Consider the following 14,041-nt stretch of genomic DNA (forward strand, 5'->3'; position numbering starts at 1 on the left):
AAAAAAAAAAAAAAAAAAAAAAAAAAAAAAAAAAAAAAAAAGATTATTATTTGCACCTTTACTTTCATCCCCTTCTTACTGGTGGGTTTCCTCATATCTTCTCTTTTGCTTGTTTGACTTTCTGGCATTAATTCAAATTCCTGATAAATTACCCACCACAGATTTAAGTGGTTTTCTTCATTTGCTGAAAGTGTTTTCGCGTTGTGTTCTGTGTAAGTTGGTAACTGGGACACAGAGATGTGCAGGGCAGGCTAATTTCACTGGTGGAAAAGGTGTCAAAGTTGAGACTGAGAAATGAGGCCTTCTGTGCCAGGGGGTGCAGTGTGGTCCTCACGTGCGTGCATGCTGCTGGCTCCAAAAGCAGGTGCAGGCACATCAGCAAAAGTTCCCCTCCAGCCAAGCTGTGCCCTGGACGTGTGGCCAGGAGCCACTCCTGGGACCTAGCATGAGGCTCTTATTTGCTGCATGGACACCCACGAGATTTGAGTTCCAGCCTGTCAAGGTTTTTGGTAATAACTGCCTGACCCATATCTTCCAGATAATCGTTATGTACCTTCAGGTGTTAGAGTGTGAGCGTAACCAACACCTGGTCCAGACCTCATGGTGAGTTGATCTTCCTTGTTTTACGAGACCAGCAAGGGTTGATTTGAGGCACTTGGGCAGTGGGTAGTCGGTCCCATGACTTAGTTGTGGGCTGGAGTTGTCCGAGTGCCTAGTGTTCCTGCTGTGTAAATTCCAGTCAGCCTCCCAAAATGTCAGGCACTGGTGTAACGGTAGGTGGCCCATACCCTCCCCTGACTCTGGATTTCCTATGTCCCCCACTGTGGAGGATAGCAGTCAGCAGATGTCCGTCTGGGGGCTGTTCCCTGTGGGAGCACAGTAGGATCTTGTCCCAGGGAAATCAGAGGTGACAGGTGCTAATGTAGATTTAGTGGTCTTATATCTCCTGTGAAATTGGCATCCTGTGGGAGAAGGCGGGGGATGAGGCTTTGCTACAGTTCTGAGACTGATTTTAACACTGCATAAGCTAGAAATGAAATCTGAAGTAACTAGCATTTGGGGTGTTTTGGTGAATTTTTTCCCAGGGAGTTTAGTATGTAGGGGTCATATTTTTGCTGACTGAATTGTCTGGTGCTATGACGTGTTTAATAGAGAACCTATTTTGACTTTTCTTTTCTGTACTCTTTCAATCAAAGGGTAGCCTCTGAGGGTAAGTGACTAAGACTTCTCCTCTGCTGTCCAAGCGCTTTGGTGCAGGGACAGCGGCCGTCTTCAGCCAATCCAGTGCAGGCTCTCCACCGAAGGCTGGCTCTAGACTGGTGGTACGCGCGCACGATAGCATAGTCATGGCCACCTGCTGCTCGTGGTTCTGACGGTTGTGCTTCTTGTTAACCCTGTCGTGCTCTGGTAATTGTATTGATTAGAGCTGATAACTGTCTTGATTTGAACCTTGTCCCTTTAAAACTGCTGTACCTGTACAGTAAAGATGCAGTACCTTCCTACTTTTAAAAAATTCTATGGAAAGCTGTAAGAATTGAAGTGATAAATTGGCTGATGGGAATTCAGACTGTCAGTGTGGGAGCGTGTCATTATTTCTAGAAGTCCTAAAGTTGCTCTCTTCAGCAGCTAAGCTTGACTCATTTCAGTAAAAGGGATGCATCTTTACATTATTCCTTGGATACTTGTTAAGATATTGTAACTTATTTAAAATATAATAATAAGTTTAATTATATGTTTTGAGAATTTCATTTGTTTTTAGAACTTAAAAATGGATGGATTAATATTATTATACTATTGTATACTGAACATTTCTTATTAAAAAAAAGAAAGTTACTGATGGTTAAGTTTATCAGGGTCTGAGCTGTTCACTTGCAAAGTGTTCCTGGGACGCATGGGCTTCCCTCTTTAATGCCTGCAGCAAGAGCTACCAGAGCCAGCTGCCTCTAGCAGGCCTCTGTAGAGTTTATCATTCAGAAATCTGAGTGGGTTTGTATGGTACCTTCTCCTGAGTTTATTTACAGCAGAGATGTGAGGGGGAGGGTTCAGTCACATGACAGCAGGGTTACTTCCCCTAAGGGTGCAGCCCAACTCTGAGGTGTCCCATCATGGGGTATGTTAGGAGCAGAAATGTTTGACCTCCTCATCTGTTTTCTCATGGAATTAATCCTTTGTTTTTACAATATAAAGCTGGTGTGAGGTTTGATTTTAGTCTAAGTCTTAAATATATCTAAAGGAAAAATGTTAAAAATGTAGCTAGTTTTAAAACCCTTTAACTTTAAAAAAAAAATGCAAATTTTTGTATTTTTATATTGTCCAAAGTATGATGAAAGTTTTTTGTAATGTATTGATTGTGATGAAACTTTGAGTGTTCTGTTGCTTTTGTCTGATTTTATGAATGTTCGTTTTAAGACTCCTTGTTGAAATGGGACAGTTTGGAAACGGTTCTTTGATAAGCCTGAGAAGAGGACTTCACTTTGGTCAGTGAGCCTTCCTCTGCATGATGTCCTATGCACCTGAATTGCACCCGGGGGCGTTTTTCCCTTTTCCAAGTGGACACCCTCGTGGAAGCTGCGGCTCAGTCATCCAGAGAAGGGCCAGGCGTGAGCGCTCTTCAAGGAAGAGGGACGCCAAGGGACGGCTGTCTCCACAGCCTGGCAGGCTCCGAGCTCAGCAGTTCATTTGCGTGTGCATGTTCCTCTGCACTGTGGATTTTGAACGTTCAGATTCTCTAATCAAGTGCACCTAGCCACTGCAGCAGATGTTTCCTTTTGAGGCTTTGTGCTCGCACTAGAGCAGGCCAGATGCGGGGAAGGAAAGTTAAAGTCGGTTCTCTTAACGGCCACGTGCGCCGTCTGACATTCAGCGGCCTTTTTTTTTCCTTAGTAATTTCTCTGTCTTCCTCTCCTGTACTCAGTGAAAGGAGCTAGAATATTCCTGCTTTAACTCAGATTCACAGGACTGTCTAGCTCTAAGTCTAGCAGTAAACTCCTTAGAGGGTTAGCAGCGTCAGGTAGTGCAGACAGATGTCCTGGACGGCCGGGGCTGCAACTCTCCCTGCCTTTGGTTTTCAGGAACTACATGAATGACAGCCTCCGCACTGACGTCTTCGTGCGGTTCCAGCCTGAGAGCATTGCCTGCGCCTGCATCTATCTCGCTGCCCGCACGCTGGAGGTCAGTGTGTTGCTGTGGCGGGGAGATTTAAGTCTGGTTCTTTCTCCAGCTTCCACCGAGGGAGGGACTTTAGTGTATTCTTCAAATTACGCTCATTTGTGCCAAACCTTGGTGACCAGCAGGCTTTTTTTATTGCCCCGGGAGTCTTGCTGGCCATGAAGAAAAGTGTAACAGTGATGACGTCTGTGTTTACAGATCCCTTTGCCCAATCGTCCGCACTGGTTTCTTTTGTTTGGAGCAACTGAAGAAGAAATTCAAGAAATCTGCTTAAAAATCCTGCAGCTTTATACTCGGAAGAAGGTTCTTTTATGTTTTTTTGTGTAGCATGTGCCCTTGTGCCTGGTCAGAAGCGTCTGGTTCTGAGAAGATTGGTGTGGCTTTTGCAGGTTGACTTGACGCACTTGGAGAGTGAGGTGGAAAAGAGAAAGCTCGCCATGGAGGCGGCGAAGGCGCAGGCGCGGGGCCTGCCGCCAGGGGGCGCGCAAGTGCTGGACGGCCCCGCGGGCTTCTCGCCGGCCTCCAAGCTGGGTGAGTGTCGGGGCGCAGGCGCGTCCTCCCTGCAGGGTCCCCGCAGGGCGGTGGTCCTCCTGAGCCTTCGGCTTGCAGCTGCGCTACTTCCTTCCAGGTTCTTCTTGAAACGGTGTCATTTGATGGAATTTCATAACCTGGGCCGTTGGATTGTCTTGTCAGACCCTAGAGTTAAGCGTGGTGCCCGTCACCTGCTCCCTGAAAAAAGGTGGACTAGACGGGGGGGCCCCGTCTTATGCGTGTTTAGATTCTGAGTCCCAGGCTGGGAGCAGGAAGGCACCATGGCACTTGTCTCCGTCGGCCCTGTAGAGACCTTCTCCTGCTCTGATGACTTGTTTCTGATGTTGGTTTTTAACTTCTTATGCTCAATCCTAGTAGAGTCCCCCAAAGATGGGAAAGGAAACAAGCTTTCCCCGCTGTCCGGGAAGAATGCCCAGAGGACAATGGAGGGTGTGAGGAAAGCTGAGGCAGACGGCCCTGTGAACGGCTTGTCCAAGGCAGCAGGGAGTCAGAGCCGGAGCAGGAGCCGTGAGCAGAGCTGCTCGAGGTCCCCGTCGCGGTCCGCTTCTCCTAAGAGGAGGTGTGTGCCTCAGGCTCACCTGCGGGGGCTCAGGCCTTTGGCAGGAGATGGTGTGGCCCTGGACAGTCGTTTGTACCCTGAGGTGGCTTCTTATTTTTCTAAACCCAGAGCTCACATCTCTAAGAGCCGCTCTGGGTGTGTGTTGGTGCCTGGTTGGGATGGGCAGTCACACGTGGCGGTGCTGTCCTTTCTCACAGGAAGAGTGACAGTGGCTCAACGTCTGGCGGGTCCAAGTCGCAGAGCCGCTCTCGGAGCCGGAGTGACTCCCCACCGAGACAGCCGCATCGAGGCGCTCCCTACAAAGGCTCCGAGGGGAGGGGCTCTCGGAAGTCCAAGGACTGCAAGTACCCCACCCAGAGGCCACACAGGTCTCGGAGCCAGAGCTCCTCCCGGTCTAGAAGCCAGTCACGGGAGCGGGTGGATAATTCTGGAAAATACAAGAAGAAAAGTCATTACTACAGAGATCAGCGACGGGAGCGTTCGCGGTCATACGAGCGCACTGGCCATCGCTATGAGCGGGACCACCCTGGGCACAGTAGGCATCGGAGGTGAGGTGGGGCCCCGAGTGACTGGCTGGCCTCAGACTCCTTCTCAGAGGGTCTCTGGGGGGCTGCCCTGCAACCCTCCTATCTTGCACACCTTGGTGTGAGTGGCCCTGTGGCACAATTTTTTGGAAATGTTTTTTGACTCTGAACCTTGAGATGAATTTGGAAATGGAACTGAGGAGATGGCAGGTGCCCCTCAGGCTGGCCTGGGGCTCAGGGCGCTCCTGTCCCAGTGCAGGGCACCCCCAGCAGCAGCCTGCGGGCAGCTCAGTGGAACAGCAGGTGTGCGTGTCCCTGCTGGCTGGCGTGGTGCTATGGACAGCTGTCTCTTCGCTCCCGTCCCCAAGCTCGATTATGTCAAGCCAAGAGAGATGAGTGTTAGACCTCCGCCTACATTAGGTCGTACTTGTGCATATCTCGCAGTGTCTCACGATGAGGAAATGGCCTTAACAGCCCCTTATTCTCTATCCACGGTGTAAATAAACACGTGTTTAATGCAAGTTAAAGCTACATATGAAAACTCAGAACTTGAATTCTGTCAGCTTAAAACTTGTTTAGAGAATTCTGATTTTTAAAATGTGAAGGTATTTAGATCTGTGTTGAAAGTCGTCTATTTTTATCTGTGCAATGCTGAGTGCAGGCCACCAGCTCCCAAATAGAAAAGTTTCCTATACATGCAATTTGTGTGCTTGAATAAACATGGTTCTCTCTGCTCAGGACATTGGGAACGTTAAGGCATTTGTAGGCTGTTGCTCTGCTTGCTTGTGAACCATGTGGGCGTGTGCACAGCCAGGGGCACATGGGGCTGCCTCCTGCCCCTGCTCCCCTTACAGCCTTAGACTTTTATTGAGCTTCCAGGCACCCCTGGTTTTCTGCCAAGGCTCATGAGGGAAAGGCTGCTTCCTGAGGGGCCACAGGAGGGGCGGTTCGGAAGCAAGGAAATGACTGCTGAAGTGCCCTTGTGCCTGTGGGGCATTGGTCTGTAACCCACAGCATTCGGGGGTTGGGCATGGGGGCAGCAGGGCCCCTGAAGGGTCACGGCTGGGAGCTGGGCCCTCCCTGCATGTGGTGGGTGGTGGACGGGTAGGTGAGCAGGTGAGAAGGGCCGGCATGGGGGCTGTTCCCTGGTTCTGGGATGGACGTTGCTGGGTCTCATGTGGGCCTGTCATACGGCTGCTGTTGGCTCTCCTGTTGGTGGTCACCTCCCCAGACCGGTGCCTCTAATCAGTGCCTGGGTCCAAGGGCGGCAGGCTCTGGTTGAGGCACTGTTGACAGAGACAGCCCTTGGGGGGTGTCTGGGAGGAAGTGCAGGTGGGGACACCCTTCTCTGCCTGGCAGACAGCAGTGGCTCCACAGTGGCCAGTGGGCATGTGACCACTCACAGCTCCCACTCCATCAGCCCCCGCAAGTTCCTGACCCCCAAGCTGCGTGCTACCCCCTCAGGGAGCACATCAGACGTCAGAGACAGCTGCAGCCATGTCAAGAGGCAGCATCCCCAGCTGCTGCCTGAAGACTCCCCCAACCTGGCAGCAGGGTCCCAGGTGTTTCCCCAACTGAGGAACTCCAGTGGCCCCGGGAGGCAGCCTCACCTGCCCAGACACCCTCCCTGGCCCCCCTGGCCTTTTTCAGTTCCTATGTGGCCTTGCTTGTCCCCAGGGTCTGTGATCAGCATCCAGGGTCCAGGGTCAGGAGAAGGGCTCAGCCGCCCTGCACACAGGGGCCTGCAGGGCTGAGGTGGCTGGGGTGGGGGCGGCACTGGCTGTCCCTGGCAGACTTGGGCCTAATTGGCTCAAGCTTCCTCCTTTCCAGGAACGAGGCCTGGTTCCCCTCAGGTAAGGGGCTGCGTGATGGATTGCAGTACTGCTTGGCATCAAGCCTGTGTCTTTCTTTTCATGGCCATTCCAGCCCCAGGGAAGCAAGGCCTGATGCTGCCCAGCCCCTGTGGGCCCCTACCCACCTGCCTGTGCCCACCGAGCTGCTCCCCACCCTGCTGCTTCTGACCTCCCTCTCCTGGGTTTCCCCAGCTACTCCTTGAGGTGAGAGTGGCAGTTTCTTTGTTGTAGCCTCTCCTGCTGCTGGGGCAGTGGGTATTTAAGGACAGGGACCCCTGGCCTGAACTCCTGTCCCTGAGGGTGAGGAAGAGTGTCCTGCATGTTGGAAGGCAGTGGGAGTGGGGCCAGACCTGGGGTGTTCTGAGCGCAGCATGTGTGGTCTGACAGATGACCCCATTTGGTGCTGGGGCCTTCCCACTAGCCTGTCTGCACCATTCACCACGTGTCTGCCTGGCTTCTGGTGCCTCAGTGGTGGGCTGGAGGCCGCTGGAGTCCCTGGCCCACCTCAGCAGGCCTTTCTCCAAAAGCGCAGTGTGTAAGTGGGGAAGGGGCCTCCTTAAATGGCAGGAAGAAGCAGCCGACTTGGGGCCTGGCAAGCTCGCTGGGCTGTCAGGCCTGTGCCAGGGGCCCAACTCTCTTAGAGGTTGGAGGCACCAAGGTTCCATCCAGACCTGGAGTCACCTTGAGGTCATCACGTCGATGAAGTATCCAAGCATGAGTCTGCAGACGCACTGAGACAGTGCTTCTGGCCCTGGGGCTGCAGACTTGGCCCAAGAACCTGATACAACAGGTGTGATGAGCTTCCGCCTGGAACAGAGGCCAACAAGAACCACTCTGGACCAGGCAGACCAAAGGTGGGAGGACACGGCAGGCTGGGTGGTTGTGTGCCCAGTTCCCTGGCCAGAGTGTGCATCAGGTAGCCTGGGAGGGTCAGCGGGTGCTTGTGGTCCACGATGTGGTGGAACCACTGGAGAGGCAGAGGAGTGGGGATGCTGGGCCTGCCCCGAAAGCCTAAGCTTGCGCTAAGGACTGGATGAGATTCCTCCCGCTTGGGGTATCCTTGAGTTTTGGGACCTGGAGCCTGAGTCCAGCACCCCGAAGGTGCTCCTTGGTGCTCGGTCCTCACCACCCACCGTGGCCTCCCTCCTGAGGGCTCAGGTCCTGGGCATGGGGCAGGCTTTGGCGTGACCTGGCCTGATTTGGGTGCAGGCAGCATGAGTGGAGCACGGAGGGGGTCTCCGTAGCCCCATCCTCACCTCAGGGCCCTCTGCAGAGTCTTACCTGTTCTCAGCAAGGACAGGGCCAGGGCCCACAGCCCCTCCTGCAGACCCCCAATCCTGTCTTCCCAGGAGAGGCACAGCTCTGGAGGGGTGCCTGCACCGGGTTCCTTGTACATTGCCCCCAAGCACCGTCAACAGCCACACAGCAGCCACATGGAGTGGGTGAATTGGGTATGGGAGGGGCTGGGGGAGAGCATGGGGTGCACTCACGAGCTCCGTGGCTGATCAGCCCGGGGCCTGGTGCAGGTTCCCCACCCCCACTTGGGGTAGGTGGGGCAGCTCAGCTGTGCTGGCATCCTGGCCGTGGCCTGGCTGCAGAGAGTGATGGCCCAGGACATGCTGACCATTAACGAGACCAACACCGTGGTCCATCTCATAGTAAGGGGTGTGCAGCCCCTGGCCACTTGGGATACCTCATGCTGTGCCCCCGCCTGGTAGTGGAGGTAGAATTGACAACTCCCTGTCCTAAGGCAAAGTCGCTTTGGGGATCCCAGCCACTTGCAGTACAGAAGCTGCTGTTCCTGGTTTGCTTTGTGTTCAGATACCCTGTGAACTGAGAAGTCCTGTGGCTCAGGCACAGTGGTGTCCTGGTAAATGTTTTAACAAGCAGCTCCCCACCCCCACCCCCCCAAAAAGAAAAAGAAAAGAAGGCCTTGATTTTCCAAATTCTGGGCCACAAATATTCCCCCCATGGCCAATTTCAAGCTGCCAACATAACTTCACTGGGTGCAGTAGCTATCATGCAGTTTTTACATCATCATTTACAATACTTAAGTAACTTTAGGATCGTAGATAACAGTAAAATATTTAGGAAGTGAACTTTTTCATTTGTTTTTAGTATAATTTATTTCACTGTAATTTTAAAATAATGGCCGTGTTAAACAGCCGGCTTACAAAACTCCGAGAACCTAACAGCGAGCATCAGGCTGTGATGTCATAGGCTATGGTGTGGCACTCACTGCCAGGCCCTGACCAGGCAGCCTGTGTGTGGCTTCTGTGACGCAGGACTTTAGGGCTCCTCAACTCAGGTTACAGCATGAGCCCCAGCCTGAGGTCTGCCCCCAGCAATTCCCACACTTGATGCCCTACCAACCTCCGGGCCAGAGATGCAAAATTTCTAAAAATTCTTAAGTTTCTGAAGAAAAACTCTTCTGGAGGCAAATGGGTATTTGGGGAAAAACAAATACGTGTAATGATTGTATACTTCCCTTGGGAGACTGAAGAGTTCTTTTGTTAATAAATTAGAAAACAACACACACCCTCCCTGATTCCTCCTCTGCGGTCTCTTCCTCAGAGCTTTATGAATAAAGACGGATCTTCCTAGTCTGGTTCCAGCTCAGCTAGCTGGGCAGGCTCTGCTCACGCTGGCTTCTGACACCTCCCACAAGTGTTCCTGCCACCCCTGTGGGAGGTGGTCCCTCCGTGGCCATTGCCAGCATGCCTCCTGAGCAGGCTCCGCATAGCTCCTGCGATCGAATAAGGCTGCTCAGCCCCCTACTCCTATTTCACTGCCAAGGTGACAGCAGCTGCCCCGCCCCAGCGGGCCCCCTTCCTTTTCGGCCTGGGACCTATTGGGGTGTAAGGCTCCCAACAGGATTTGGTTTTTCTCACTTCGTTTCCTAATTGCCAGATCCTGGCTAGTTCCTGGGATAGAGAAAGAGGATGCTCTGGCTCATTCTGCCCACTACCCTCAAGACTTTTTCAGGCTGAGGTTTCCATATCCCCTTTCTCCTGTGGTCCCTGATGCAGGGGAAATAGTCTTATCAGCAACCCAACTCCTCAGAAGGCTGGAGGCCAAGGCTGTGACAGCCCCTGCCAGGCACTTTCTGCCCTTCCCTGGACTGTTCTCAACATGATCACCTGCTCTTTGGTGAGTGTGTGTGTGTGTGGTGAATTCTCTTTTGATCGATGCATCTCCGTGGACCCTCACAAGCTGAAGATGGAGTGTGAGCACCAAAGGGAGGCTTGGGGTCTAGACAGTATCACCCTACTCTTTTATGACCAAATTCACTAGGGGAAGCTGTGCAGATAGGGTGAGAAGAGGGCTCACACATACATTCATGAGCCTTCCTGTTTGGAATCCAGGCAGCCCCTCTGGGAGTTAGGGTACTGTGTCACCTTGAGACGTGGAACTGGGCCTGGAACCTGCAATTGTCCTCACACTGGCCAATCCTCCCTGCCACTCGTTGTTTAGCCACATTGAGGCCTGGGGGTGACCCGGCCTGGCCACTTCCTGCTAAGACTTCCTGGGATACCCTCTCTCTCACAACGCAAGCCTCTGAGCAGGCCAGTGGGGCTCCTGAGAGCACTCCTCTCCACGTCCCTCTCATACCAGGCACCCCTACAGGCCCATTCTGGGGACACTGTCCATCCTAACCAACCTCAGCACAATGGACTAGAGAAGTGAAGTGTTGTCTTGGAAGCCCCCTGGCCTTGTTGCCGACAGGCCAGCCTCGGCTGCCCTCTCGCCTTAAACAAATGACCTGAAAGTCCAAAAGTTGATGCAAAGATTGGAAGGTTTATTCAGATCACCGGTACTCAACTAAGTGTCTAACCAAGCAAACAAACAAAGAGAAAAGAGAAGCAGTGGGGTCCAGTTTAGCCTGGTCCTCATCGGCGGGGCCAACCTATTCCAGTAACAGTAATTGATAAAAGCAGTTCTCCCCACTGTTCTCAGCATAAAGAAAAGTACTGACTAGTTTTAAATCAGAAAAACAAAGCACAGCTAGGAGCCCTCCAGGGTGCACCTACATAGTAGTGGATACAATCCAACCAAACAGAAGCGGGCTCAGAAAATCAGAGAAAACTAAAGAGAATAAAACACTGCCTTGTCAGAATTTAGCCCAGGGACTCCAGGAGAGATCTACCAGCGGCAGAGACATGGGAGCAAAATAGTCCCAGCAGCCAGTTGCCTCTTGCAGCTGGAGTCCTCTCCCGTGCCCAAAGCTTTCCATTTTTTTGCCAGTGATTAAATTAGGCTCTTGGATTCCAAGGTCATAGAAATGAACAATGTACCCAACAGTAAAGCAACAATGCTATATTAAAAGAGGAGGTAGACTTATGCATAAGAGGGTAGGGACAGTAAGGCCAGCCCTCCCGAGGGGAGCTGTTCAGTCTTTTATAGGGAAAGGAGTTAAGGGGTGGCAGGCCAACGTCACTGGAGGTGGTCCGTTCTGTCCTTCCCAGCTGCATCATGGCTGCATGCTCAGTAGGCAGTGGTGTTCATCATTGTCACCCCAGGAGGGTCATTGTAGCGGTCACCTTGATGCTTTGTGCACAGGTGGGAATTCCTAAAAGGGTCTTACGGTTAATCAGTAACTTTTACAATTATAGTAAACAAGTCTTGGAGAGGGGTTTTGCAACTCAGTAAACATCTGTTTCCTCTGTTATCTCAGTCTGTTTTGTCAGGGCAGCCCCTGGGGTAATCATTAGCCCTGATGACTGAGGAGTGGAAATGGAGTCAGTTTGGTTCACAGGCCTAGCCTTGCTCTCTTTCACCCTGAGCCAGCATTAGGGGTTCAGCCAGACCCAGTCCTCCACAGAGGCTGCTTTTAGTTCTAGGACAAAAAAGTGTGAACCTCACTTATCTTTCCACAACCACAGTATGGCAGCTTGTTTGCTTTTAAAAAGGAAAAGAAGGGCCGGCCCGTGGCTCACTCGGGAGAGTGCGGTGCTGATAACACCAAGGCCCCGGGTTCGGATCCTATATAGGGATGGCCGGTTCGCTCACTGGGTGAGCATGGTGCTGACAACACCAAGTCAAGGGTTAAGATCCCCTTACCGGTCATCTTTTTAAAAAAAAAAAAAAAGGAAAAGAAAATTCAACTATGCAAAGAGCCTTGTGGTCTGCACCAGATGCGAGGCCTCCTTCACTCATCCGGATTGGGGTACAGAGGAGGCTGCCTGGCCAAAGGGATGGGGCGGCGGGGGTGCCAAACCGAGGGTGGCGCGGAGACCTGAGAACCCGCTGAAGCCTCTCCGGATTGGCCGCCGGATCTGCCTAAACAGGACGCAGCCCAGCCACTTCCGTCGCCCGAATGACGCCATTTCCGCAGTAGAGCACGCGGCTCTCGTCCGCCCTGGGGCCCGACCCCCGCCGGTCCGGAAGCGACGCGACTCGGCCCGCGCAGGCGCAGAGGGCGCCCCCTCGGGCTCGTGCGCAGAGTAGTCTTGAGTCCTCCGCGAAGGACCCGGCGGGGCTGATGAGAGGCGCGGGGTCGCGGCGGAAGGGGTGGTGCCTCTGACCGGAAGCCTTCGCTTTCTGGGTCCGGCGGGGACGCCCGGGGCACCTGGAGCAGGAGCCGACGTGGGTCGGGGGCCGGAGGGGGGACGGACCGGAAGCGCCTTAGCGCGGCGGCGGAGAGGTGGGTTTGGGCTTCGGGGGTCGGTCCCGGGGAAGATCGGGGCGCTCTCGGCTCGCCGAGCGTCGGCACCGCCCCTCGTGGGGGTTGGGTGCCTCGGTCACTTGGCTGGGGAGTGGCGGCTGGCCTGGCCTGCCCGCGACAGCTGCGGCGCCGCCCAGCCACCCCCGCCTGACCTCGGCGCGCTCCTGTGTTCCAGGCTCCCGAGCCGGGGCGGCCGCCGCCCGCAGACATGTTCCTGGTGCGCCTGACTTCTCAGCTTGGCAGGGCTGCCCGCTGGGCAGGTAGGAGGCCCCGTGGGGGCGGATGGGCCGGATGCACACCCGCGTCGGGAATGCGGCTCTCAGCAGCCCAGCTCGCGCCCAGCTGCTGCGTGTCTGCAGCCGGAGGCGGGGGTCGGTCACACAAACTCTGCTGTGAACTTCCACGTTTCACCAAGGGGAAGTCTGGGCCTGAGAACATCAGGGATTCAGGCGAGGACTGAGACGGGCCTCATCCCCGTCTGGGATGAACGCGCTGCTCCCCAACCCCGACAGGCCTGGGTGGTGGCCGTGCTCAGGTCTGTTGTAGGCGCGGGAGTGGGACTGTGCCATCTTGTTTTCCGCAGGCTGCAGTCGGGCCTCGTCTGTCTCAGGGGTGCTGGGCAGCCACGCCTGCAGGCCCCAGTACAGCACGAAGCCAACAGGCCCAAGCAGGGCTGCCTCCCTCCCTGCCCAGAGGGCCCAGCTGGAGCTTGAGGAGATGCTGGTCCCCAGGAAGATGTCCATCAGCCCCCTGGAGAGCTGGCTTACTGCCCGCTACCTCCTGCCTGGACTGGATTCTGGGGCAGCAGGGACTGTGGTCCCGGGCCAGTTCTACGAGTGTCCACCTATCCAGGTGGTGGAGTGGGACAAGCAGCAGGGGGGTGAGGGGGTCTGGGAAGAACCTCAGATGCAGTGCAAAAACGTGCTGAAGATCCGCCGGCGGAAGATGAACCACCACAAGTACCGCAAGCTGGTCAAGAAGACGCGTTTCCTGCGACGGAAGGTCCGTGAAGCACGCTTGAAGCGGAAGCAGGTGAGTGCGGCCTCCTCAGCCCAGGTGGGAGTGCACGGCCTTGACATAGGTGAGTTGGTGATTCTCACTCTGCCCTCACAGCTCAAGTTTGAGAGAGACCTGAGGCGAATCTGGCTGAAGGCGGGACTGAAGGAAGCCCCCGAAGGCTGGCAGACCCCCAACATCTACCTGAGAGGAAAATGAGACTGATGTCCCTCTCTATCCCTCTTGTTCTTGGTGATCCATTGTAATAAACATTCAGATGATTCAGCTGCCCGGGCTGGCCTGGAACCTTTTCTGCCTGGTGTGAGCTTGGGATGGAGGGCAGTGCTGGCCTCTGGTGCTGTAGGAGCCAGGCAACGGGTTGACAGCCCCTTCTTCTACGCAGCCTTTGACAGTGCAGGGCCTGTGGGAATGACAGCCTCACTGTGAATGAATGTATGCTGTGCCCTGGCAGGGTTTGGCACTGTGGGAATAACTGAGCAGAGCTGAGCCCTCCCCTTGGTGTGTTTATATCTCTTAATGAACATGTAGCCGGCAAAATGCCGAAGGATGACATTGGGGTTAGAGAGTGCTCGGATTGCGGTGGGGTGTGATTAAGTTATGTTTTACCAGTAGGGGTCAGGAAGGGTTTCACTGGGGAAGTAGGAAAGACCCTTGTGCCTCTGTAGGGACGGTGCATGGCACCCTGCAGGGTCTGAGGAACTGG

At 54.1% G+C, this 14,041-nt stretch overlaps 2 protein-coding genes across 2 annotated transcripts in view; both read left to right on the forward strand.

Annotated features, from left to right (window-relative positions):
• CCNL2 (cyclin L2) overlaps window positions 1–4,916 on the forward strand; it is an 11,175-nt gene extending 6,259 nt beyond the window's left edge. The window contains exons 6-11 of the mRNA XM_008578166.1: window positions 539–603; window positions 3,072–3,171; window positions 3,367–3,471; window positions 3,558–3,699; window positions 4,078–4,279; window positions 4,477–4,916. Coding sequence (XP_008576388.1) covers window positions 539–603; window positions 3,072–3,171; window positions 3,367–3,471; window positions 3,558–3,699; window positions 4,078–4,279; window positions 4,477–4,831 — 969 coding nt within the window. The 3' untranslated portion in view covers window positions 4,832–4,916. The remainder of the gene's footprint in view (window positions 1–538; window positions 604–3,071; window positions 3,172–3,366; window positions 3,472–3,557; window positions 3,700–4,077; window positions 4,280–4,476) is intronic.
• A 7,284-nt stretch (window positions 4,917–12,200) lies between these two features.
• Window positions 12,201–13,608, forward strand: AURKAIP1 (aurora kinase A interacting protein 1). Its single transcript, XM_008578140.1, has 4 exons — window positions 12,201–12,300; window positions 12,497–12,581; window positions 12,905–13,353; window positions 13,435–13,608. The coding sequence occupies exons 2-4, from the start codon at window positions 12,530–12,532 to the stop codon at window positions 13,534–13,536; spliced, it is 603 nt and encodes a 200-aa protein (XP_008576362.1). The 5' UTR covers window positions 12,201–12,300; window positions 12,497–12,529; the 3' UTR covers window positions 13,537–13,608.
• Window positions 13,609–14,041: the final 433 nt, after the last annotated feature.

Source organism: Galeopterus variegatus, unplaced genomic scaffold, assembly GCF_000696425.1.
Source record: "Galeopterus variegatus unplaced genomic scaffold, G_variegatus-3.0.2 Scaffold1637, whole genome shotgun sequence".
In the NCBI taxonomy this organism is placed as follows: Eukaryota; Metazoa; Chordata; class Mammalia; order Dermoptera; family Cynocephalidae; genus Galeopterus; species Galeopterus variegatus.